The sequence below is a fragment of the Pomacea canaliculata genome, linkage group LG10 (genome assembly GCF_003073045.1).
Source record: "Pomacea canaliculata isolate SZHN2017 linkage group LG10, ASM307304v1, whole genome shotgun sequence".
Taxonomy (NCBI): domain Eukaryota; kingdom Metazoa; phylum Mollusca; class Gastropoda; order Architaenioglossa; family Ampullariidae; genus Pomacea; species Pomacea canaliculata.
In genome coordinates, this window is record NC_037599.1 from 25,052,545 (window position 1) to 25,080,335 (window position 27,791).

The window sequence follows — 27,791 nt, forward strand, 5'->3', positions numbered from 1 at the left end:
TTGTCCCGACTACAGCAGAGTTCCGTCCCCTGGTCAGCACTGGGGCGTGTGGACAACAGTGCAGCTACAAGTAGCGTTGTGTTGACAACACTTAGATCATTCCTTCTGGGTAACTAGCATGACAGAAGAACTAACGTAGAAAGCTTTTATTCCGTGCGGGTAAGTAGACATCTTCCATGAGATTTAATGGCTTGTGTCAACTTCATTCCAATCGTTTCAGGATATCTTCTGTTGCATTGTTATGAATCGCTGAATCCAGTCTGTACGACATGACAGGTTTAGAGGCTAACATTTTTACACATTGACATTGTAATGCTGACTTTCTAAAATATATTTATCTTAACAACGTTTTTTAAACGAAACTTCATCAGAAGATGAACTCGAAAAGCGAAAAATCATTCGGCCATCACATCATTTTTATGTTGCTTCACTGGTAGTAATTGAATCGTTCGTGATTGAATGCTTCCAGTGATTGTGGAAGGTAGTTGACCCTATTTCTGACGCATACATCCATGCATAGAATTAAGACTTGTGTTTGTATGGTTCTCAAATTTATCATAATATCTTTTCATAATTATGAATAATATTTTATAGATAAAAGCTAACATATTTTCAGGCTTCTAAAAAGTTAGTGAACTCTGCATACCATTGCCATGGCTTCTGGGGAAGATGGCCAGTTCTATGCAGAACTGTGCAGAAGTCCAATTCGTTTTCAGCCAGTTAGCAAGACCAACAATGTCTTCTTTGATGATGCCAATAAACAGGTACTTTAAGTTGTTATGATCTTTATTAGAAAACTGATCCCAGTCATCTTATACAAGCCTAGATGTTATGCTTAAATGTATACTAACATTGGAGTGAATAAGCCTTCAGATATCTGTTTACCATTAGACTGTTGGTTAATTTGATAGGAATGTGCTTCCACCTAGAGGGGGTTTTGTTCTATGTGGGTAAGAGATATAGTAGGAGAAAAAAAATTGGAGAACACTAAAAAATCTCTAACAGTTCTGTCAACAATATCACATCCACAGAGAAAGGATATAAGAATTATGTTCTATCTCTTAAGTGGGCCAGTTGTCTGTTGATTTTGTGGTTTTCTGCATTGTGTTGTGATTTTCCTGCCTGTTGTCTGCCCAAGATTCTTGCTGGGATCTTTATCATTGTCCTTGGCTTTTTTCCTTGCCATTGGCTTTTGTTCTTCTTTGGCTTTTTGCTTTCACATAAACTTTTCCTTAACAGACAGGTTTCCTCATGTGAAAGTTGCCAGCAGATGAACCTTAAATGCACCAGCCATATGGTTTTGCATTTGAATGTGATGTGGTATTTCTTCTTTCTCCATGGTGATGGTAGACTCAGCTATCTGATTTATAATGAAGGCTCCCCGAGTATTGGTTAATCTATTCATGCAGAAGAAATAATGAACTGTCCACTTTGTAGACATATGGTCATAAGCATCTTAGAGTATGAAAACAGTGACATGTTGCTGAACAACAATTTTGGTTTTTCTGATCATCAAATAATCCACAGTATTGGTGTCTTCATGGTGTAGTGAGTTGCTTGCTATCTGATGTGTTGATGGATGAATCCATGCAAGAGAGAGGATAATATGCATTCAATATCATTGTCTATTTTTGCATGTTTGAATCTATAAAGTGCTTGTGAATTTGAGTGCCTTCAATGGTCAGATAAAACACATTATAAGTACTAAGTATCATTATTACCCAAGGTGGTATTAGAACCCAGTACCCAGCAAACATTTTATGCTATTGAATCACCCATTAACTGTTTGTTAGTACATGTATTTAATAAGATATAGCCAGGTATGTTATGATTTTTGAAAGGATGCAGAAATAATAGCAAAATGCATGCACACATTTTTGCAACAAAATGAATGTCAGAGCAAAAAGAGTAGTAGGTGAGAATATTTATTGTTTATTCATCAGGTGTTTGCAGTCCATCATGATGGTTCAATGGGAATAGTTGTGAAAGGACCAGAGGAAAAGTCAGTGGCCACATTTAGGTAATCTGACTTGCCTCCTCTCAAGTAACTATACATCTTGTTTCACAGCCTTCAATAAAACAAAACAATATATTATTAAAACAACTCATTTTTTCTCCCCACTCTCTCTCATATATATAAAAACTTCTACCTTCTACTCCCTTGTGAAACATGCGCTGTTTATATCCCTTGACATTGCTAACCTTTACATGGATTTAGTTGCCTTTACTTATGCTGCTAAAGCAAACACACATTTTCTGAGAATGGTTGAGAGGAAGGTGTTCGTCTGCTCTGTTCTGGTTAAGAGATGGTGGCATGTTGGTTACCTGGTATTTTAGCTGTAGATACCAAAAGATAAAGGATGGCCTAGTCATAGGAAGGATTGTACCGTAAATGGTTCACCTTGTCTATGGTATTGCATGTGGAGGATAAAAATCCAGTTCTCATCTGCCACCTTTCGCTTCCCTGATAAATTGGGTAGCTATTTGTGAAGGGGAAATGGGTCTTTTTCAGTTACAGGCTCAGGTAGTCATGCAATGGTAGGCAGAGGATGAAGTAATCCAATCATGGGCTTAGCCGAACCTTAAATTGAAAACTTTCAGCCCCTTAGTAGAGCATACTAACCACATGACTACTTTGCCTCCCTCATAAATACTATGCACCTATGTGTCAAATGTATAAAGCAGTGAGCTGTTGTAGGTTATGGTGTAGTTTTCACCAGTGTCCCAAACTTGTATTTACCATAGAATGTGGTGTAGATATTGTGCTTCTTTTTAAATCCTGTGATATTTACTTGGCATTATAAATTTTTTTATTGTTTGCATATTACTGATATCCACATCTTCAGCAGTCTGAATACAGGAATTGTATTTTTATTGTTTCTTGTGAAAAGTATGTTTTATTAGTTTATGATCATGTTTTGGTTGATGTTTTTCACTTTGCACAGAACGGATGGCAAGGGAGACATTATCTCAATAAAGTTTTCACCAGACAAAAGGATTCTTGCCTTGCAAAGGACACTGCGAACTGTGGCAAGTAAATTGCTTGACATGTGGGATTCACTGAGTTAAAAAGTGTACGGGTTTGTGTAAGTGACATGTGACTCATTGAGCAAAAGAGTATATGTACAGATATGTGTGTGAGCAAGAGTACATTCATTGTGCATGCAAGTGCATGTGTGTGCATTTATGTCTGTATGTGCCTTTATGTGCATGTGTGTGGATGAACCTTTGGGTGCATAAACACGTGTTTGTATGCATTTTGTTACAGTGAAGGAAGTACACTGTGTAATGCTTGTGAATGACAGTGATATTTGACTTGTTGTGACAGGACTACCGAGTGATATTTGATTTGTTCTGACTGGATTACTGAGTGATTGTTTATGACAGGATGACTGATGGTGATGTTTGCTTGTGACCAGATTACCTACAATGATATTGACTTTTTCTGACAAGATTACTGATTGATTTTTTATTTGTTGTGACAGGATTACTGACTAATATTTGATTTTTTCTGACAGGATTATGTCAATTTCAGGGAGGATATGACTTCTGAACAGACTGAATATTCTCACGCATGTAAGGTACATATGTGAAGAAATTTTATTTCTTGCATGCACATGATCATTTTTCAAGAGGAATAGAACACTTTATTGTCTATTACAACAAAAATTTTGGAAATTTTTCTTTTGGAACAAAGATACAGTGTGAAAAAGACTCTTGAAATGATGATTGATGATTGATTGATGATGATTGATTGATGATGATTGATGATTGATGATGATGATGATGATGATGTAATTACAGAGAGTACATGGGATAGATAGCAAAAAAAAAAAATCAATCAAAACCCAGGATTCCATGGAGTAGGGGGCTAAAGAAAACTGTTGTATTACCTGCCATAGACAGGGGAAACACCCAACTGCTACAATCCATTACAACTCTGTCACATCCCTTCATAGACAATGGAAACACCCAAGTTCATTAAGCAACAACATATAATCAACTTTTATGATTAGTGTACTGAATGCTATATGGTTTTTAACAAGATGCAGTGTGGAATGTTACACTGTTTTGTATGAAATAATCATCATTGTAGAATGTTACCCACTGTTATGTATGAAGTAATCATCTGTCACTGCATGGTGATTCTCTCCATCTATGTTGTCATGTCAAGACTCATCAAGGATGCTGTACTGCTACAATCAATGTGTTGTCCAGTACAAAGTGTAGCTTTGCATTTTATGCTGGTGATAACCTGTGTCATCAGTGAAGGCTATTTTTCATTTAATTATTTATTGACAGTAGTTGTTTTCATGCTGAGTATGGCTGTCATTTATGTGATGCATTGGCAGGCCAAAGCTGACATGATTGGATTTGTGTGGACCGGGGCCAGTGAGATTGTATATATCACTGCCAAAGGAATTGAACAGTATCAGGTAATGCAGACATTTTTTTTTAATCCTAAAGTTAGAAAAAATTTTCCTCATGAGTATTACTCCATTTTATTGGATGCATTCTTAAGTTTACATTTTTTGTTTCAAATAATGGTACCTCATATTATTGCGGGATGACTGGCCTGACAATATCAAGAAGATGAAAGTAATGGGGGTCAACAACAAACAAGAAGCCCCACTTCAACTACATAGGGAATATATTACAGAGTCTGAACATTTGACCTACCTTGGCAGCATAGTCAGCAAAGATGGGGGTACAAATGAAGATGTAAAAAGCTGAATAAATAAAGCCAGGCTTGTATTCGACATCCTGCACCATATCTGAACTCCAAGGCTTTACCTCTACATACCAAGATCTGCATTTTCAATGCAAACGTAAAGTCAATCCCTCTGTATGGATCTGAGACATGGCGTGTGGTAAACACCATCACCAACAAGAATAAGACATTCATCAACAGATGTCTGCCCCACATCCTCAACATCAGATGGCCCGAGAAAATCTCCAATACAGACCTGTGGGAGAGAACCAACCAAAACCTTCCATCCAAGACATCAAGAAGTGGAAGTGAGGCTTGATTGGTCATACCATGTGAAAGCTGGCCTACAATTTAACAAGACAAACTCTGGACTGGCACCCATAGAGGAGGCGCAGGGTTAGGAGACCCAGACAGACATGGAGGAGATCAGTCCACAGAGAGTCAGAGGCAGCTGGCATGACATGGTCCCAACTGGAAAGGGACGCCCAGAGCCAGATCTGACTGTGTGGTGTAGTTGCAGCCCTATGCTCCACTGGGGGGGTGAAAATTAATAATAAGAAGAGAAGACTATTATTCTGGATATTTCCACTGAATTTTTTTTTAAAAAAAGAAAAAGTCTCAGCTATGAAGACCTGTTAAGCAGTTGAAAATAAGATGTAAATAAGATGGCATGTTTTGTCGAAGGAGATTGTCCGGCTCCCATTGGGCAGCCGATTTTGTGTGCCTGCATGCAGGACAAACAGACTGCGGCTGTCTTTTGTTGTTTCAGCCGTGCAACTTTTGAATGGGGCTGTGCAAATGAATGACACATGAATGTAGAAGCCTGTTTTGTTGTGTACAAATTTTAATCTGTTATTTGTCTCATACTATTTAGGTTACAGCTGAGAAACGGTCATTGAGAGCTATGAAGTCCGTCAGTCTTGATGTCAGGTGGCTTTTCTGGCTGGCAAGTATCAAATGATATTTTAAAATTCTGAATTACACGTCATAATTTTGTTTTGTTTTTGTCTTTCTTTTTCAATTCTTGGTCCATTAATATTACTGGTGGTTTCAATTGTAATTGTAAAAGAAATAGTAGAATGTGAAGAATTTCAATAACTTCCCTGTTATGCTATGAGAGTGTGGTAGGAAGGGGTGGCATCTTTAAAGGAAGTCACTCTTGCAGGATAAAAGAAGTGATATCTTTGTGCATCTATATTCTGTTGCTTGTTTTGTGGCCTTGTATGCCTAGTAAGGAAAAAATAAACATCTTTCCTTATGAAGTAAAATTGGGGATTGTTATTTGAAATTTATTTTGTTGGTAGTGATTTTGTCTGCTCCCACCCAACCCTGATAAATGTGAAACATGTCAAGGTGCCATTTCTCACAAATGCTGACTTGACTGTTTAAATAAAACTGTTATCCTTTGATAAACTTTGGAGGACAAGAGTGATGTTAGGTTTGAGGGCTTTAATGATGGGGAGGATAGTACTGAGAATGATGATAGTGATGATGAGGTTTACATTGATGATGAGAGTGATGATGTCTGTGTGACCACTTTTTCCAGTCACATGCTGGTATGCTGCTCTTGGCCAGTGGTAACATGGCAAACACTCTGCATCTCATTCACTTCAAGGTATAGAGAAGATTGCTGTTGTGACAAACATACTCCATCTTATTTAGTTTATGATGCAAAAGTTACCATCATGCCAAATGCAGTATTGCATTTCATTTTATAAGGAGCATAGCTGAATAACAAGTCTAAGGAAAGCCCCAATTTGTGCTTGAATATGAAATAATAATATGAAAGAATTTTTACTCCTGCTTTGGTGATCTTTTATATAAACTTTAATGTGCTCACATGTAACTTGCACATACATGCAGACATACATATACACACAAAATGCACTCTTACTCACCAGTGTCACTTGCTTTTAGATTGTAATTTGTCTTGTGTCTGTGCTGAGAAAAGTGTTTCATATTTGCATTTATGCATTTGATGTCTTTTTTGTCTGACGTAGATGGGAATGATGACCCGACTGCCAAAGTTTGAAGTGGACCTACCGTCTGTCCCCAAACCCCACAAACCCATGTTGTATGAACGTGATGTCATATTAGCCACCATGTAAGTTTTGTCTTATCTTCAAAATAATAGGTATCAATCACCACAGAATTTTTATCTTTTTAAAAATTATAATTTCTGTCCCTGAATGCAGAGTTGAGAAATTGTAAATTTGTAATATCACAAGAAATAATAAAGGAATTTTTTTTCATGATTGTAGACAGTCTTTTGTTTTTTGTGAAAATGATCATTTTTCCGATCTGTGAATTAGAACATTTTGTCAAAACCTCTTTTAGGTGAAAAGCTTGCTTAAGGTCATTAAATTTTCTTTATCCTTATGTTTTTGCAGTTATGAGTGCTTGTATGTGGTTGTGTTGAAACATCCGTCAAACGCTACTGCTGGGGCAGAAATTGTCTTGTATCAGATACAAAAGTGAGTGCATCTACCATTTTCTATAAATAGGATATGTCTGTGAGTGTACTTGAGCAAGAGAGAGAGTGCACATGTATGCCTGTACATTGTGTATGGGTGTGTGTGCTTGAGAGAGAGAGAAGTAGATTGTGTATGTGTGCACTGGGGCATTGTACATGCATATTAGTGCATATGTGTATTTGTGCACATGAATATTGCTTTGTAGATATGTAAACCAGTCTGTCATATGACAGTCTGTCTGTCATTCTGATGTGTATATGTATACCAATCTGTCTCTCATTCAAGGACGTTTAAGATTAGTGATAACCCTGACACTGCATTTTCTGTTGTAGGGAAGGTCCTGCACGTAAGACAGACATTCTTACGTTAGATATGAGTGGTCGATTCGCCATCAATGTCATTGACAATCTCATTATGGTTCACCATCAGGCTTCAAAGGTCAGAATGTGACTTTTTGTTTGCTTGTGTCATATTTGAATATAACTGAGATGCAATTTGTTTTCTTTACTCCAGATGTTTTCACATGCATGTAAGTGGGACATTAACATTACTTATTTTAATCATTCTGTTTAATTACTTAGTTTAATTAAACTTTTTTATTTCAGACATCAGTGATTTTTGACATCAAGCTAGATGGGAAGTCGGATGGTTACGTGCGGTTTCACCAACCAGTGCTGTCTCCTCTACCTATAAAGCCCTTTAAGCTGATGTTGCCGTGTATGTAGACTTGTTTCTGATCACTGCCTTCTTGAAAGTGTAGCTGTCCCTTCTCTGTGTTGCTGTCCTCTTATTGAAAATGTGGAGGTATCCTTTCACTGAAAGTCTGCAGAGGTTCCTCTGGAAATAGAGATTGCAGCTTGGCATTGATATCTGTATTGTTGCCGTGTATTTACGTGAAGATTTTTGACAAATTTACCGCTTGATTTTTATACCTGTATGGATTATAAATAGAATAATTTTGTTTGACAGCTATCAACCTTCAGGCAAGCAGTGACAAGATGGAGTTCAGCTGTGAATTGTGTATCCTTATTTCACAGTGTGACTTCTGTGATATTAAAAGCATTGGCATGATGGGTTTAGCTGTAAATTGTGAATCTTTATTTCAAAGTGTTACAAATTTATATAATATTAAAGGCATCAGCTTGTTTTGCCATTTCAGGAACTTACTGAATTAACTATATGTAAGATCTGCATATTATGTTTTGCCATATGAACCTAGTGCTTTGCAAGATTGCATGAGCTCTCAAACCAAAGATAAACTTAATAAATATTTGCATCAACCAGTTAAGAATGCCTTGTGAATCCTTGACAAGAGCCAGATTCAGCCAACTGGGTTGTGTTTCAGCCAGATGTGGTCATTGATGCCAAACTAGGTTGGTCTTGTGTCTTTGTGTCACCCAAAACAAAAGGAAGCAGTTTTTAATCCCAAGAATTATTGCAGTATCACTAGCTGTAAAGACTGGGAAAAACTGCAAGGCTTTAGAGAGGATCAGGTTGAACAACATTTGAAGGATCTAAAACTCCTAGTTTTTTGACAGTCTCAAGGCTGTGTTGGAGTGTATATAGTTTTTGCTGGGAATGCATAACTTTTGCATTTGGTCTGTGTTCTGGTTACAAAAATGGAGATTTGAAGGTTATTTTGAGACACTATTGTAAACTTACATGATTTAAAATGACATAACTTGCGTGTGTTATGTCACTTTGTGTAAGTTGTTAACAGCAAGTTGTGGGGCTTGTGTAAGTCTGGCATTGGTTGCTTGCAGTGGTGGTGTACAATTTTCTTTTATTTTCCAGGCTGTTTGTGGACACTCAGGCTCAACCTGGTTCCTATAGTGACCATGATGCCAGACAAAGTAAGACTATATCAGTCCTACACCATAACAAGTATAACCTGTCACGGTCAGGTGCTTAAGTCCACAGGCAAGCAGTGGAGTCAGAGATTGTTCAAGCTTTTAAACTCCATTGCATAATTTTTCTGAAAAAATAGCTACTTTTCTCCCCTCTACCCCATCCCATTTTTAAATGGCCTGGTAGCCCTCCTGTGTTAAAATTTTATTGTCTTTTCTTCCAGGTAAAGTGGATCCATTTTTTTCTAATCATCACTTTTGTTTATGCCATATCAAAGCCCTACTTTATTAAAACTTTGTTGTCTTTTACAGGTGAAGCTGATTCAGTTTTTCTTGAATCGCAGTGATGGAAAGTCTGTACTACTGTCAGTCTGTCGACAGATGTTGACTCCTGGACAACAGTCCACCCTAAATGTCATTTCTCAGGTGTATGACATGTTGAACCAGGTGTACAAGACCTACCTCGAGATAGAAGTGCACATGATTGTAAGTTGGAGCACTTGATCATTTAATGTCACAATTGTCTGTTACTTGAATATCACATTACCACTTTATGTGCCAATGCTGTTGTTAGCATCACGACTGCTGTAAAGTGTCACTGCACTACATAATAGTGCTCTTTTCTACTCCTCTTTAGCATCTTTATTATCATCATCATATGACGCACAGATGCACATGCTTGCGAAAGCACACACATACACATACACATACACATACACATACACATACACATACACATACAAGTACCTGTGTGTTTGGTGTTTTGTATCTGTGGTATTGGGTTCTTTTGTTACACATTTTGTAGTCGGATGTCTGTGTTACAGCCAGTGGAGGCAACACCTGCACTGACAGTTGGACCACGCAAGAAGGTGACTGTTGACCAGTCAGACATGTTCACTCATGTTTTCTCAGTGTTTGAGGAACACAAGGTAAATGTAAGACATGTCACAGTGAATATAATTACTGTGCTAGTAGTATGATCAGCAATATGACATTATGTCGTCAAAGCTATGATTAAATACCCTCAAGTATATATCATAACTACTAGATATAGTGCAACTAGAAAATATGAAAAAATATTGCCAAACCTGTAATATGAGAAAGGCAAAATTGTTAGTATGTGTTTTAAGTAAGGTGCACAGTAAGGGAATCAGTACTGTGCAGGATGACTGTGTATGTGAGAGAGAGACAGAGATTGAGGACTGAGGAAGAGACGTCCAAAAATATCTTGACATCATATCTGTGAGGATGACTGTGTGAGAAAGTGGGGAGGGGGAGAGACAACCAACCGTGTATTTGGTTATCCATTTACAAATTTTTAGAATTATTTTGCAATTATCCGTTATTTTTGATTATCTGAATGACAGGCGCCAGTCATTACCCCGAATAATTGAGGTTCCACTGTATAACTTGACATTATATCATCAAGGAATAGTTTCTCTTGTTGTTAGGAAATTCCCTACAAGTTCATGGTGGCAGTTCTGATTGAATACATCAGATCTCTCAACCAGTTTCTGATACCTGTGCAAGTAAGAGGAAAATTTCAGTTGCAGATTGGTGTAGCTACTAATACTTTTAAAATCTGTGTGCATGTTGTTTAAAATGCGAGTTCTAGCACAAGCATTACATCTGTTTTTCAAACATATGGAGATCCTCACCTTAGTCTCCAAGAGTGATTTTCCAATATGGCAGTTGCAAGGTTGATTTTTTGAGGGGAAGGAGGGAGAAAAGTTTCTTCACAGTTGTGTTTCTTCTTTAGCTGACATGATGTTAAGAGATAAAATGTTAGACTAGCTATTTAAACATGAAAAGTTGTCTGCCTGACATGCACCTGATGTGCATAGTGCTCTACCAGTCAGATGAGCAGATGACATGACATCAAGGTCCTCCTGACCTCTCCACGTGGGTGGCATGTTGACTGAAACAAACTGTTGTATTGACCTTGCCTTTATAGCTGTTGGAGGGTAGTTGTTCACCTGACTAGTAGAGCACTCTGCACCCAGGCATATGCTAGCTCACTGTCATGGAGACCACTTTTTATGGTTAAAGAGCTAGTGTAACCCTTTATCTCTTGTGGTCGTGTCATCTGGTTTGTCTCAAAGAGAATTTACTCTCAAAATTTTATTTTATGTTATTGCGTGTGTTGCTGTATTGCAAATTGCATCTGTAATCTTTGTTGTTGCTTTTTTCCTTTGGACAGCACTTTCTGTATGAACTGGTGATCAACATCCTGGTACAAAACAACTGTTTTTATCAGCTGCACCAGTTCCTGCAGTATCATGTGCTGGGAGACTCCAAACCTCTGGCATGTCTCATGCTGTCACTTGAAAGCGTGTACCCTCCAGCCTACCAACTGGCTTTAGACATGCTCAAGGTAACCATAACCAACCTACCAATATACTGTACAGTATCTGTACCATTCTTCACATCATTTAGAAATGTTTAAGATACAGACAGCAACCACTTCTTCCAGTCCAAAAACAAAGCCAGCTGTCTGCCAAATTAATGTGTGGCACTTGCTCATCATGTTACAGAGGCTGCAAACAGCCAATGAGGAAATAATTGAGGTTCTTCTCTCTAAACATCAGCTACTGGCAGCCCTCAGGTATTGTGTTTAAGCTCAATCATAACTCTAAGTTTAAATGTGTGGCTCTCTAACTGTCTAAATTGTTGTTTGTGTGCAGTGTAAAGTCAATGTAAAGCTGCTTTAAACATGGCATTTAGTTTTTGTTTTACTGCTTCAGATTTGTCCGAAGTGTTGGGATAACAGACATGGTGTCGTCTCGCAAGTTCTTAGAGGCAGCACAAAACACTGAGGATGAGTTGCTTTTCTTCACTGTTTTCAAGTTCTTCGAGCTACGCAATCAGCGACTGAGGGGAAGTCCTCAGTTTCAACCAGGTATGTCTGCATTCAACTTTTGCATTTAAGTGATCAACTTATTCTCTTTGTCTAAATGTCACAAGCAAGGGTCAATAAACTACATTCACTCCCGATGTTTACAATCTTTTAACAACAGCAGAATGATTGCCTCCTCAAGGCCAACATTTGAGGTAAATTTACAGCACATTGGTGGACTATGGTGTAGACACCCTTGACACTGACAAAATTCCAGCTGAGCTGCTCAAGCAGGTTGGGGATGAAACAACAAAGGCCCTCACTGCTCTCTGAGATCATAAAGAATGGACGTAGTCACTAGTCATAGCCTTAACGAAAAAATAAATAAAAAAACTGCAATAAACAGCGCACATAATAAGCCTTCTCAGTCGCCCAAGCAAAGTCATGCTCAAAGTAATCCAGAATCGCATCAGCTCAACTGATAGCAGAAGAGCAGGCTTCAGACCAGGTAGGAGCACAGTTGTGTAGATCTTAACTATCACATCCTGCTACATTTTTTATGCAGGACCTGCTCACCATCACCCAAAACAGCCCAGAGTGGCACATTTTGTCAGCTGCCATGTTTGTCCATGTTCTCCTCTCAACAATTGGTACCAGTCAAGAGACTAATAATTGACTGACTGAAAGCTAATGGTCTTATATTTTCCGTTATTAAATAATAATAAAATATTTTACAAGGTGCAAATGAGCAGGTATGTCCCTCAAGTTAATAGAAATGCTCACACACGATTCTAATTAGTCTTTAAATAATTATATATAAGCCACGTGTCATACACACACTGGCTCATGCATTTGTGTGACAGGGTACAACACAATCTTAGCACCTAAAGAAGAAAAGAGAAGTAGCTGTTATAGTCCATCAGATGCTGCAAGCTGTCGACATGAAATGTGTTAGGGATACTTGAAGGCCAGCATCTGTACTAGTCAGCTGTGTGCTTGAGTTATGCGGTCTAGTTCAAGTCCCTTCTGCTCCATTCTGAATGCGAGTGGTACAAATCCTTTAATGATGCCCCAGTGGAGAAAAATAGAAGCACCAGAGATTCTTATTTTGGCTCTTCAGTGGGAAAGAATTGACATCCAACCCAATAAAGGGCTATAGGATAATGCTGTTGAATACCCTGATGTCGATCGTCTTATTCTTCCCCTCACCAGAACAACATATGAACACAGGATGTTCAGTTATTCTGCAGCGAAACAATGGAACTCTCTCCCTTTCCATATCCGCCACCTACCCACTATTGAATCCTTTAAACGTGCACTGAAAACGCACCTCTTCATCTCTAGATAATAATACAAAAAGGCCTTACCTTAATTAGGTGAGGTTACAGCAGACATGATTCAAAGGCTATGGTGATGTATGTCTCACAGGAAGACAATTGACCCATGAAAGCTTGCCACTACAGAGATTTTTCCCACCCCCTGTGCTTACTATATGTATACTCTGGTCACAGAGCTTAAGAATTTTTTTTTCTAACCCCTGTACCTTCCTACTGTAAAACAGCACTTCTTTAGAAAAGCTTGTAACATGTCAAATTTTGCTTTTACAGAAACTGTGATGACAGTCACAAAATGCTTGCACTTTCATGATGTGAATGCATCGCTGCTGCTGATGATGATAATTGTATTCATGATGATGATGATGATTGTATGGGTTTCAGGAGAGCACTGTGAGCAGTATGTCAAGAAATTTGAGGCTCGGTTTGGACCAGAGGCACTGATGCCAGTACAGAGCAATATATTATAAACTAGCATTTACCTTCAGCCTTAGGTGGTGACTAGCACTTGAAAGACCCTGTCTGATTATTGTGGTCATTATGCATAAAGAAGGCAAGGAATATTCACTGGGCAATGAAGACAGGGCGTTTACCTTTGAAGCATAAGCTGGTGGGTTGTATTTCATGAGCCTCCGGTGGTCATGAGGCGCAGCTGTAAAGATCTTGTTATTAAGACCATGAGGATTGTGCATCGTGGGTTCAACTCTCACTTCAGAAACTAGTCATTTGTCTCTGAATGTGGCATCTGTTTACAGGATAGGACTAACTTGCAAGTTGCAATAGCACAGTGTCAATTGCTGACAGTGTAAAATGCCACCAACCAAAGACACAACCTCAAAAATTTCTGCAAATGTATTTCTGTACAAATTTCTGTAAAATAAATTATGTATATATCAATATATTATTGACACAAAATGTGATTTTTGCTTTTTTTAAAATTTTGTCAAACCTAAGAACTTCACAGAATGCATTTAGCTGAATCAGAATATTAGGGATTTTTTTTCTTTTCGTTGGCATTGTTTATATTCCTTGCAATGAAGATTCAGAATCCTGAAGATTTGTTTAAGATAATATGAAATTCCATTCATTTTGCAATCCCCTTGCTCATGCATATCTTTTTGTTTAATACAGATATGCAACACAATGGAATACACAGCTAAATGCTTACATTGCACCTACATAAATAACAACATATTCAGATAACTGAAATTTGAAGAACTTTTGTACAATGTGATCAGAATCCAAACTTTGTGAAAAGATTCATGATCTGGTTCTTGTATGTACATCTTTTAGATGACACAGCATCTGCCCAAATTGGCCAAACAGAACAAAAAAAGACTGGCAGTATTGGTCACCTTTTACTCCCTATGAATACAGTTGTGCTCTTGACCTGTTTTCCTGCCCAGCAGTGTGCACATCCAGGCTTGTGGGCAAAACCAGAAAAATCTGGTGTGGAAAAATAATGAACAGGTGTACAATCCACAGTTGAGGGCACTACATCTCTGGAAAGGTGAAGGACAGGCAGAAGGGTGAAGCTCTGTAGATGTGCACCAAGACAAGAATTGTTTTAGATGTACAGCAGTTAGGGATTCCATGGGGAACAAGGAACTGTACAAGTCAGTTCCGTCCATTTTACAAAACAGGATATATTGCTTTTGCAAGGAGCAGCCAAAAATTATTGGCTGGATCATCCATATTAGAACAAATTCACAAGATTTTTAAATGTGTGCATCACTGTGAAGTTGCCGACCAACTGTGCATGGTGATCTTAGTATCAGGAAAATGAATAGTGGTGTTCACTCACACGGGGAGCGGGGAAAGAGTTTCTTGTACAGAGCTCTACTTATATCATTAAGACCACAAACTGCACTCCATAAGACCTTTAACAAGGTTGCTGTTATCTCTTGCACTCATTTTTATTTCCTGGTGATGTCACAGACACCATTTTAACAGCAGCAGGATTAGACACGAGAGCTTGAATTAATGCCGGGGGACTAAGAATGCTGTCACGCTTGTTTTGTGAAAGCATGTGATTTGTTTTATAAACTGGCAGCAAAATTTAGATAAAATGATGTGTCAAAATAGTCTTTATGGGAGTGTCTCATTTTGTCGTATTGAAACACCAGCACCACTAACCCCTTAGACTGGGGAGTGAGATCTGTTGTGGCATGTACAGAAACAGATATCATTTGTATTCTGATCTAAAACATTCCTTTATTCTACAAACATGCAACAAGAGACCAAATGCCACCAGTGAACAATTTTTATTGCAGACTTTACCCACACTACATGCAGGCTAGTGTTTTGTGAACAGGAAAATAAAATGTGATGACCTTGAGCAACCAAAAGTTTTAGCTTTGTCACCTTCCTGTGAAGCTAACTTTGGGATGCCAAAACACACAGGTCAGATTACACACACATGCAAGTGCACACTAACCTCCATCTCAACCACAAGACTACATCAACTAAAATGTATAACCATATGAACACATTTTCATGAAGGGATTGAATCTATACAATTCTGTTGTCAATTCTTTATGGTTCAATCAAATCGCAGCAGCTGATAAGAATAGTTCCTATCCAACCCTCCTTCAACTGTTTGAGAGCAGTGATCTTGAAAAAAAGACTATTTTGATGATGGAGAATTCTCAAAAAATAAAATTTGTGCCTATGGTGGTTGCATAAAATTTCATCTCTCTTCATATATTTACAAAGACCAATAGACAATTTGTAAAATCTTATAAATGGGGATAAAATACTGCTGCAATCCATCCACGGTCTTTGCCTATTATCTTTTTGAACTTGAAATTGTGAACTTCATTTGGTGTTACAGTATATCACACTCAACATACCAAACATTGTAATCTAACCTAGCACATTGTACATTAGGCTCATAATGACTAGATCTAAGGATGTGGTGAGATCATGGAACAATAATGTTAACAGCATTTGTTATTTGTGCAAATGCATGGGTTTTAAGGATTTTTGTTAACATTTTATACAATAGCAATTAACGGAACTATTCAATATATCTAGTATAAAAACTATTAACAAGAGGAATGCAAATACAGATGGCAAAGTTTAATGTGACCTTTGATGCGACAAGATTTTACCAACCGTCCCAAGAGTGAGGGTCACTTATACACAGGATAGCAGCTATCTCAAAATACCGAGACACAGTAGTCATCCCAACCTTTAAAAAGTGTCATTCGCAATGTCCCTTTAACACTCAATGCAAAACAGGCTGACAGAAAAACAGCGAAGTTTTGAACACTGCATGTAAAATGTTGAGTTATTTGCACTTTTGAGGCACAGTTTTTACTGCTAATCTGATGGATGGATAGGCTTTCAGAATTTGTAGGTCATAAAAAGCATCATCCCAGAGCAACAAGATGTGAAGCAAAGGTGAGCTCGCAAGCACTGCCTGTCACTGTTACTTGTGCCAGTCTTCAGCTACAGCTGGGCACAGTACTTCATAAGACATTTATCAAATAAGCACTGCCTGTCAGTTACTTAAGCCAGTCTTCAGGTACAGCATGCAAGACAGGCTGCAGTTAGATTCTGTAAAGCTGGGCACAGTACTTCATGAGACCCTCATCAGTTAAATAGTTTTCCTGCTACATGTAAAGATGTTTATCAAATTTTATTAGGCCTTGGGTATATTAATAGCTTACAAAAAAAAAAAAAAAATACAAAACACTGTTAAGTGGGACTAGCCCCTTTTTAAAAAAAAAAGCCATGATGGAATGTAGCTGAGAAGCAGGCAATGGTAGTAACCATGCAGGAGCACGATTTATTATGTGCTGTCAGATGTACTTTTGCTATTCTGGTGGTAGGAACAGAAGAGTTAATGCAGTACCATAAGTGCTGGTCAAGAAGTACACAGAGCAGTAAGAGAAATGTAAGCATGTTCTGGAACTGTAAACGTGATGTGGCAAACAAAAGGTGGATGAAATGTGATCAACACCTATTAAGATGATGTAAATGGTCAAGATGGCAAAACAGGTGGAAACAATATTTCAATCTCCGCTCTAGCAACAGAGCATCAACTGGAAGCAATATATTTCAATCTCTGTTCTTGTGAGGCTGGTTCAGATGCAGAGACAAGTAGGAGAAAATATATCTACAAAGTGAAGGTGTTCTGTGATAGCAAGGTGAGAGAGATAAAATCGTATACACACAGATCAATTGTGGATCGTGAATAGACATCTTGTACACAACTGATGACTGACCACTGGGTTAGAGGTAGACATTTTAGTGTGACAAAGGTGACTCACATGATAGTAGAAGCGCCATTTACTATCATTTCAAGAGTGACCTAATGGTAAGTGATTCTGTTGAATCCAAGGTAGTAGTATTATTTGGATTGATCACAATGCTCTCCAACCTAACTCAGATGTGATCTTTAACTTTAGGATGGTCAGGGAAAAAAAGTAAACTTTGAAACCACACCAGGTGTTAATGGTTGGATAATGTCACTAATTTAAGTGTTCATAACCTTCAGTAATTACAGCTGATATAACTATGAAAAAAAAGTACACAATTTATACTTGCAAAAGGTGAAACTAAAAGGCATGTGCATGTTCACATAACATAGTTCCATTGTCATTGGTACACACAATTGTATCAAAGATAAAATAAGAAATCTGGTCCTCTGTCTCCATACATGATCATAAGAGAATGTACCTAAAAACAAAATATAATATTTAGTAACAGGACAAGCAAAGACCGAAAATTAAAAAGATCTAAAGATATTGGTACCAAGCCTTTGTTCCCATAAAAGGGAGAAAATTTGTGATCTGGCTGCCTGCTAGTGACACTTTGGTGAAGGCCAAGATAAATGAAATTTTAAAGTGAAATACTATGTTTGATATCATCTGGTGATAAGGAAATAATTATAAATCAAAATATAAGAGAATAACAGATTTTCTGGAACGAGGCATTAAATGTAATTCTTATCCACATATTCTCATACTTTGATCTTTGTGCAAAATTGCAAGGAAAATTTTGGTAAACCTATACATCTATTCAATAACTGGACAAACGTGCCTGACATTCACAACAATTACACAAGTTACAATTGAAACACATAATAATCATATGCCTTGTCAGAAAATGTATCAACCAGGTCTCACAAGTTCCTGAAAATTTTACTTGTATCTATGATACTCATCAAAACAGCTTCTTCAATGACCTGTACCAGCTATTGTAACTTTTTAGGCTTTTTAACTATAATTACTATATCAGCTGGCATAAATATTTCAATGTTGGTCAAATATCCACAGACTAGAAGCAATGTTTAATAGCGAAAACGAGGGTCCATTAAAATGTTACTCAGCAAGTAATATTGAGAATTGTACCTTTTAATACTGAGGCAACACACAAAAAAATGGAAAATGATACACAAACACCTCAAAATATTGTAACTTCTGCTTGCATATATTGCAAAAAGCAACAAACTTCTCACAAACATCTGTGTTCTTAAAAAAACAAAACAAACATGGCCTCTCAGAAAACTAACATACGCTCCTCTTAAAAACTTTCCTACTGTGTCTTTGAATTTTATGCTGAGTAGAAGATCGACAACACCTAAATGACCTCATACTTTCTCTTAAATACTAGAGGGGCACTCCAACTAGAAATTTTTTGTGATGACTAGACATCAAATTGAATAAATTATACAAAATACAGGTATGCATACATGTACACATATATACTCCCACAGTGCTTTCAATATCTTCATTAAATGTGTATCAAATAAAATGTCATTTAAAAAAAAACTTCAAAAGATTTATAAACCAGGCTGCAATTACTTTGAAACTGATTTCAAACCTATTTCTGTTGCTCTCTTGGACAAAATGGACATAATTTGTACTATGATTTCTAAATGTGATAAAAACTTGCCTGAAACTGTAAAGAAAACATGGTTTCCTGGTTATTATAGTTATGTTTAAAGCAACAAAATACTGCCCTACACCAGTGTTCTTCATCGCACAGAAATGCATGTTAATTATGTAACAGTAATTCAATCCATCAAGAACATTTGCCTGTCTGAAAACATAAAAAAAGGTCCCACTGGAGGTCTGAAAACAGAGTTATGGTTGGAAGTCTATGTAAGACTGTAATAAAAGTGAGATGAAGCTGATTTTTCACTACTCGTTATCAAATATCCATGACCTGTATGAAAAGATGAAATCAGGGATAAAGTCCATGATGTTAACAAGTGTACATATTGTGAGCTTTTTTTGAAAAAGATGTAAAGGTTTTTACCAAAGGAGTTAGGGGAGGGGTAGAAAGAAGTTTAAAGTCTCCATTGATTTTAACTGAGGGTCTGAAAACTCTTTGCATTTTATGTAAGGGAAAACCCTGGAAGTAAACTGCACTTCTTGGAAGGTTTGGAGGAAGACAAAGTGTAGGTGGAGCTTTTAACTGTGGCACCCACATTTCTCCCATTCACCCTCTTTGAGGAGGGTGAATGTTTTGGGTAGACAAAGTGGTTGTCAAAAATAGTTGTTTACCCCTTCTAGCCGCCCTGTCAGGGGATGGGCTATTTCCATGCCTGTTAAGTCTGCAGTTCTCAAAACACTGGTTTCAATGTAGATGTGAATTATTTTAGTTTTATTGCAGCCTTTATAAAAATGTCTTTTATGCAATGGTTTTGTTTTATATGGATTATCTGCCTACGATAAAACTAGATGTGTTCTGTAGAAAATGTTGTTTTTGGAAGTCATTATGAAAACATATGTGAATGTCGTTGATTAGTGTACATCTCTAATGTCAGGAAAACAGAAGTAAAAAAAATGGATACATGCATGGATCAAAGTATTTTTTTTTCTTCTATGCAAGGTAAAGCAGTGTTAACAGGCTTGTTTTGGTTATGTGTTATATTTATGAAACAATCTAGAATGCGTTTTCTTTTTAACTTGTTCCTATAAAGGGTTTCAAATTTTTTTTTTGTCCCTTCAATTTTTAGCCCTTTTTGCAAAAATTTCTTAATTTTGCTTTGATCCTCCTCTCTATGGATACGATGCCTGTTCATAAGGTTGACTGTTGAGGGTTTACTCTGGGTCCTTAGATCTCCTCCACCTTGTGTTTACTCATTTAAGTGTGAATGTGGGCATTAATGACCACAAGATGCATTTGATGCCTGCTTGTTGTGTGTGCTTATGCACTTTCATATATGTGCAGGTGTTATGCACTGCACTTTGAGCCCACCTTCAGTGGTAGAAAATGATGATGGATTTCTTTAACTGCACCGTCTGGTATGAAACCAATCTTGTTGTTTACCGCACACAATGAATCCAGCAAATAAAATATAACTACTGCTCTGGTGATTAAAAACATCAAACCTACTTCAAATTTTTTAAAGTTAATCTAGATTAAACATACAGCTGATCTTTTGAGGATAATATTAATGTATTTGTGAACCAACTACAACCTGAAACCAAAAAAAAAAAAAAAAACCAAAGCAAACAAAACAAATACAAAAAATAGTAGACCTTCTATGAGACATTGGTGGTAGTATTTTATATTCTTCATTGCAGCATAAAAACCTCAAGCTTAGTTCTTGATGTTAATAGCAAAATGTATTGTAATGAAGCACCTCTTAGGAATACTGCCATAAATATTTGCTACTGCACTTGCTAAAAATGTGCATTCTTATAAGGCTTATCATAAAATGATCTCAGTGGTGCTAATGGAAAGAGAGTGGAAAACTGAGGAGACAGAACAAGCTGCATGTCTGTTTTTCCACCTGTCAGTAAAACACTAATCTCAGTCTGAGGTAGGCTACTACATCTTGCTAGCTCTTGGCTCTATGGCTGATCTATAAAAGACATAGCTGACGTGCACCCTCAGCTAAAATGTTGCTTCACTGAAACAAAAGCCATCTTGTATTACTGCTCCTCTAACATGGCCGTGCTTTGAAATAATTTTTAAAAATTGTAAGGCAGTAATGTTAAAGTACAGTCAATAACTGTTAAACACTGAAATTCTCATGGTCTCACACAAGCACGTGCCTGTGTCACAACATTTCAAAAGATACATTCAAAAAACTGCCACTCACTCCTCACTCAACCTTTGTGCGGTGCAAGTTGCTGGCTTGTGAGGTCTTTGCATTACCATTGGCTACAGATGATGAAGAGCATATATCCTTGGCTTTGGCACCACCATTCTTCAGTCTGTGAGAGCGACGTTTAATGTATGCATTGATGTAGAAGTTGCCAAAGAGAAAAAGCATGAACACCATGTAGCTAGAGAGAAGATTCTGCCCCCAACGTGGAAATTCGCATCCAATGCGTATAGAATTGACTGTGTGGGTGAAGGTCACGCAAAACTGCAGCTGCAACGACAGGCATTATGGTGCTAATCTTTAGAGTTCAGTTATTCTGTGTCCAAAATACATAAGCATCAGTAAAGCTTACGCAGTAACATTACACAAAATATTACAAAAATAAAGATGAATTCTAATATTATTATTTGAGATCAACAAATGGCAAACACTTTGATATGATTTCAGATGCACTGTTAAAGAAAGGAATATGATTCTTGGCAAACAGTGGTCTCAAAGGGTGCAATGTTCTTGCCTACATTATGTATTAATTTTGTGTTCTTACAAATATTGTTCTCAAACTTGTTGTGCTGCAGTTATTGGAAGCATTACTCAAATCATGTGATTACATACCAGCTGGAAGCGGGTGATGTAACGTTTCCACCACAGCTTTCCCTTGAGGGATGGCAACGCTGAGAGGCCATAATATGAATACATCACCACATGCACCAAGCAGTTCATGCAGCTACCAAACCAAGCTGAAATATAAATTACAGTGAAAAGCTACTATAAAACAGACAACAGAAGACACAGTTACAGCCAGTTTCTAGGTGAGAAAGTAAGGTTTAGGTGAAACTACAGGTTGGCACATGGGAACCTTTAGATAACCAAATGGCTCAATCCGATGAATTATACTGTTAGCCACTACCTGCTAAAAACACCAACAGAAATATCTGCACATTTTTATATGCTAAACTATTCACTTTTTTCCCATCACTTGTTATAATCTAAGTCCAAATGTAATGGTAGGAGTCTGTGTGCGGTAACCTTTTGATATGACTAAACTGCTGATCAGCACTATCATTTTGAAGGAGTTAGTTTAGCTTATTCCTTGGTACTCCTTGGGGAGCATAAGGCCACAACACCACCATCATTTTAAAGGAAAACAGTACAGACTCGTTTGGAAGATCCTATAGCATTGTGTTCAGTGACAAAATAAAATAAAAGTGATACTGTTACAAATAACAAATTCTGCACGCCTTCTCACGACTGGCTGATACCATGATTTACTCTGAAAATGACAAGAAAATACGTACACATTCCGCCAGGAATGAACATAAGAGTCCACCACCAAATGTTGAGCATGCTAGCATGGTGAAACACATGGAGGAAGGTTATCTGCTCATTCTTCTTGCGAAGGACCATGAGCACTGTATCCATGAACTCAATTGCTTTAGAGAAAAAGTACCACCACAGTACATTTGCCACCTGCAAAACACGAGTTGTAAGTAAAACCACATTTGCCATCTGCACAAAATAAGTTGTAAAGCCTAATAGGTCCTGCTACTTTAAAACAAAATTCAAAGATTAAGTTGATTTTCTGTTGATAGAATGAGGCCAACAGAAATACAAGCTCACACACTCGGAAAAAATTATGTCCTGCTTCTAAACACTCAGGGTCAACACATTCACCCATCAAGAATAATTTCACAGCTTAAGAATGCTACTCACTCTTAATTCTTTTGGGTTGGTCCAGCTGTTCTTGTTGTAGACAGAACAAAGTAAGTCATACTCTGCATCCCAGACACTCAGTAGAACCTGTTGGCATCAAATTATTAAAATTTAATCTTTTACATGAAAACTACACCTGCAATATCATGACACCCTTTTACATAGAGTGAAAAATGCAGAATCTGTACAATATTTACAAACTTTTATCTTTAAACACAACAGCTACACTTTAAAAAACCCTGATAAATGGACCAGAGCAAATCATAATAAACTTGCCTCGAGGAACATATACAAAGATAAAGCCACCAATCCCAGGTTGTAAATCACCATGAACCATTTCAGATCAAAGGCTGGACGATTACGCATAAGATGTGGCCCCACAATAACAATGACTAGGTACAGCGCAGTAAGAATCCATACAGGCCATGGTGAATCTTCAACCAGGAACCAGTTCTTGGTGCGTGGATCTGCCACAGAATGGAAGATTAAATGATCTGCCTTGGGAACAACTTACAACCTCCAAGTTTCAAACCTGAGAATAACTTTAACAGAACCACTAAATCTGCAGCAGGTAAAGTTTACGTTTCAATTTTAGATGATGGAACTAGTGTCTTTACCATATTGTAAACTACTCTCATTAGAAGATATCAATTTTAGATAGTGTCTTTGCTAGTATGGCACTGACTTTTGGATCGGTATTTGTAATCAAAATAAAACTTTTTGTCTGCCAAATATGATATGTTCTGCATATCAATTTGCAGTTACTTGTTGAGAATTTCTTTTTCTATCTGAACAAAGTAGTTTAAATCAATTATGAAGGTGTCACACTACACTGATCACATGATCTAAATTTTTGGGGTTTTTTTTAATTGTTTAGCTGAAGTTCAGTTGATCATACAAGGAAAGGAACTGCTTAACTGAAAATATAGATTAATTTTCTATAGAGTACTCCCTTTAAATCTATTTTCTATTGGGAAAAAAAAGATGAAATAGAAGAAACAAGCTGTAATGTCAGCCAAGATGAGATGCTAATCTTCAAGTAATCTAAACTTTGTAGAAAAAGATGTTATTTTGATGGAAAAAAAATGACATTAGCAGATATTTTTCTGAAAATCACCTGAAAGCAATAATCTGCTTGCTTCTTGAAATTGTGTTATCAATTACAATAAGGTATATATGACAACAACTATGGTTACATGATGGGATAATTTCTTTCCCCAACTATGCACATCTTTGTTTGCATAGGATAGAATTAAAAAAACAAAGCAAAATCAGTTTTAAAGGGTTTTATTATTCTTTAAATATTATTAATAAATTATTCTTAAAAGAGAAATTTTAGCGACAAATTTACTATTGTGGTTTTTTGAAGTCATGAAATGAGCTATCAGGACTTAAGTTTAAAAAAAGCCCAGCTTGCAAGGGTCTTCATATTTTGTCATTTATAAGTATTTGTGATTCCCAAGTTATTCCCAATTCCCATTCATAAATATTTTTTTTGTTAATGCCTCACATATAAGAGATGCTAGTATCACATTTACAAGCTTGTGGATCAAGCACTCGCTTGATTCTGCTCAACAACCTACTTTCCATTCATATCACGTAGGCATAGATACAGGCACATACTTCTGCTTTTCATTAGTCTTCTCAGACTCACAAGATTAGATCATACCCTTTAAAACTTTTTAATTCCCAGACACATGCTACATATAAACAAGTAATGACTATACACTTGCTGACCAGCGTTTGGTTTGCTTCTTCATATTGTCGAATCAGATCTTTAAGCAAACTGGCCATGGTAATCCCAGGATTTCCTTCCAAGTATGTCTGCAACTGTCAATGCAATAACACCTCTTTAGAATAAGGTACTAAAGCATGATAAGCATTACACAAATATTACCTAACACAACTGGAAAATTCCTTCTGCAGACAGCAGAGTTTAAAAAGTTTTTGTAAACAACATTATTAAAACTGCAGACTGCAAAGTTTAAAAGAGGTATTGGAATCAAGATACTTGTGCGTGTGCTCTTGTAATTTTAACCCTAACTGTAGGTTCTTCTGGCAATTGATCACTGTCTCCGTGCAAAGTAAAAGGCCATCTTAACCTTCTGTTACTACCATCACAATGTTGTTTATTCTAGTAATGCAATGATGTGTTTGTCACTTTCTGTCAAGAGGCTGGTATGTGGTTCTACCCACACTGTAATAAGAAGCATGTGCATCACATGCTAGGAATGTTGTATAGTGCATCTAGTTTCTATTCCAGCCCAAAGCTATAAACACTGATAATGTTGCCCATTTCCAGCATTAAGCAATATGTAACATTAGTAATGTTGTAATGTTGCCAGTTTATATTCAAGCACTAAGCTATATATGGAAAACAAGTATAAAAAGGTATTTCTGTGACCTTGTGGATCACATGCTAGGAATGTTGTATGATGCTGCCAGTTTCTATTCTAGCATTAAGTTATATGTAACACTAGTAAAGGTAGTCCTGTGACATTGTTAATTGATGTTAGATATCTCACTTATCTTGGGGCTGGATATTTTTTGTGAGAGCGCGGTGACTCCCATCTCCTGTCATCTCATTGTTTCGCGGTATACTGAACTGAGTCCACAGGCAATCTTTTGACAGCCATTGACTCACTTAATAAACCAATTTAATTCTTCTAACCTTTCCATTACTGTATCATAATTCGGTGCCCTGCCCCAACGAAATAAACTGATTTTTTTAAATCCAATTACTTTTTTCTCGATATTTAAATAAACTTGATAATCGGCTCCGCTGAAAATAAACAGAATGTGTTGACATTTAATGCTAAAGCAGACAGAAACGTGCACTAAACTGGGAGTGCAAATAAACTAAAGTGCGTAAAGTTTTTTATTTCCCCCGACACACCCTACATCTGCGCGGAGTATGAGTAATGACTGTTGGGAACACACCGCTCTCACACCAACCCTTCCCGCCACACGTTTGCTCACTCACATGAGGGCGTGTCAACTTGTACTAGCCGTCCTATTATGATAATCGTGTGTACTAAAACTATTCTCGCTTATTCAAACGTTTTAATTGTTTCTGCACAGAAGAAAGCATAATTAGCAGAGTTAAAAAATCACGTGGAGAGACGATTAGGAGCGTGACAATTGTAAAAATCCTTATCCAGTCTCAGTCCTAATCAATGTTCCTAAAGAACTGCTCTTCTTTTATAACAAAGTGTACACAACAACTCAGATTTCTTAACAATACAAGGAAGAAACCGGCGAGATTGGAAAATTATTGTAACGCAGCCGGTCTCCTAACACTTTGCTTTTTTCCCAAATAGAAGATTTCCAAGCTATGTCGTCTGCAACGATCGAGTGGGCAATCCCACTAAAACGATCAAGGGAGGCTGCACGACTTCGGACTCACACACTCTAAAACAATAATTTCTACATGACTAAAATCTTAAAGAAACGTCAATTCACACAATATTCTTCATTTATTAAAGGGCAAAGGTGATTTTCATTATGCGCGCTAGCCTCACAACAATCATCGCCGTCTACCATCTTCTATTATTCACTTCTGTTTCCATTTAAAAAAAATAGGCAGCATTTTCAGACAGATGGAAGGACACGATACATTTTGTGTTTTCAGTGTTTGAATTCACTTACTGTTTGTACAACTTGCAATGTGAGAATTTGGGGTTTGTTTCCTCTTCGACCTTGCGGAAAGCGTGAAATACTTGGCCGCCCCGGCAACTACTCGACGCCGACTGACTCCACGCAGATGCGCAGACAATGTGCGCGCAAGGTGAAGGTCACGTGATGGACCAATCACAACGCGGGGTTTGATGGCGCGACCGCCTCATGTACCGTATGAGGTCACTAAGGGTCAGATGTCACAGCTTATTTGCATGTAGGTACTACGAGACAGGTGACCATGTATAGGTACTACGAGACAGGTGACAGAGTCTGTGTAATTGTAAAGCTAGCCGACAAATGTGTCAATGTTTCCTCAATTTATGAAACGCAGGAATTCTGTAAAAAGTAATTTTCATTCTTGCGTGCATGCATATCGTCTTCATATTCTAATGTTTTTGTTTTTTTATCATTATATATTTATTAATAATTACGTTAGAGAAATATAGGAATATGAACTCATCAACAGGAAAAGAAATACAAAAAAAAAGTAGTCCAAGTGTGTGGTCACTTTAATATCTCTCTCTCTCTGTAGTGAGTGTGCCTCGTGTATGGCCCATATTTAATTCGATCATGTATATCTATAATTACATATGTTCTCATGTGAAATTATATTCTTCGATCATTATATGACGACTGCATGGTGGTCGCGTGGGAATTTTGGGTGGGTAATACAAAAGCGTACAAATGCGTCGATGGCACATCGCACATACATATACATTTTTGCCTATAAAAGATCATTTTATGTGCCTAATCTGATGCTCATACGTTAATATTGAACTGAATGCACGGTGTTACTGAGTGTAAGGTTCAATATCTCGACCGCTTGCCAGTGTACTGGTGGTGATGCCCTAAACGAAACTACTACAGTCAAGGTGACCGTATGGAGAAGGGGGAGGTGTACCCTCTTACTATCAATCATCTCGTCATCCGCCACACACACGTGGATGCTGCTACAGACGCTCATCGCACGTCTGTGTGTGTGTGTGGTGTGAGAGAGCTCACCCCGTTACGTACGATAAATGACAGCCAGACAAATGTTGATTTCGGCTGCACTTAACAAACACACGATGATGTACTGTTCAATATTGTATTAGCACGATATTGCGTGGTACATCGCGTCAGGATGATGA

The 27,791-nt window shown here is 37.4% G+C and overlaps 2 protein-coding genes across 3 annotated transcripts; one reads left to right on the top strand and one right to left on the bottom strand.

Annotated features, from left to right (window-relative positions):
• Positions 1 to 10: 10 nt before the first annotated feature.
• On the top strand, positions 11 to 15,544 carry LOC112573887 (regulator of MON1-CCZ1 complex-like). Its single transcript, XM_025254554.1, has 22 exons — positions 11 to 159; positions 617 to 764; positions 1,944 to 2,020; positions 2,946 to 3,030; positions 3,519 to 3,581; positions 4,353 to 4,436; positions 5,586 to 5,657; positions 6,258 to 6,326; positions 6,712 to 6,815; positions 7,102 to 7,185; positions 7,518 to 7,623; positions 7,791 to 7,902; positions 8,155 to 8,205; positions 8,505 to 8,558; positions 8,980 to 9,038; positions 9,345 to 9,518; positions 9,857 to 9,961; positions 10,484 to 10,561; positions 11,233 to 11,406; positions 11,567 to 11,637; positions 11,777 to 11,931; positions 13,587 to 15,544. The coding sequence occupies exons 2-22, from the start codon at positions 654 to 656 to the stop codon at positions 13,670 to 13,672; spliced, it is 1,974 nt and encodes a 657-aa protein (XP_025110339.1). The 5' UTR covers positions 11 to 159; positions 617 to 653; the 3' UTR covers positions 13,673 to 15,544.
• On the bottom strand, positions 15,448 to 26,761 carry LOC112573888 (elongation of very long chain fatty acids protein 2-like). 2 transcript variants are annotated; one of them, XM_025254556.1, is made up of 8 exons: positions 26,632 to 26,728; positions 25,967 to 26,056; positions 24,721 to 24,813; positions 23,260 to 23,450; positions 22,984 to 23,070; positions 22,569 to 22,740; positions 21,886 to 22,010; positions 15,448 to 21,543 (listed from the first exon to the last, which is right to left on the bottom strand). In XM_025254556.1, the coding sequence occupies exons 4-8, from the start codon at positions 23,347 to 23,349 to the stop codon at positions 21,271 to 21,273; spliced, it is 747 nt and encodes a 248-aa protein (XP_025110341.1). In that variant the 5' UTR covers positions 23,350 to 23,450; positions 24,721 to 24,813; positions 25,967 to 26,056; positions 26,632 to 26,728; the 3' UTR covers positions 15,448 to 21,270. The 2 variants fall into 2 exon arrangements, with proteins under 2 accessions (XP_025110341.1, XP_025110340.1); XM_025254555.1 differs by lacking the exon at positions 25,967 to 26,056 and having other exon boundaries at positions 26,632 to 26,761.
• Positions 26,762 to 27,791: the final 1,030 nt, after the last annotated feature.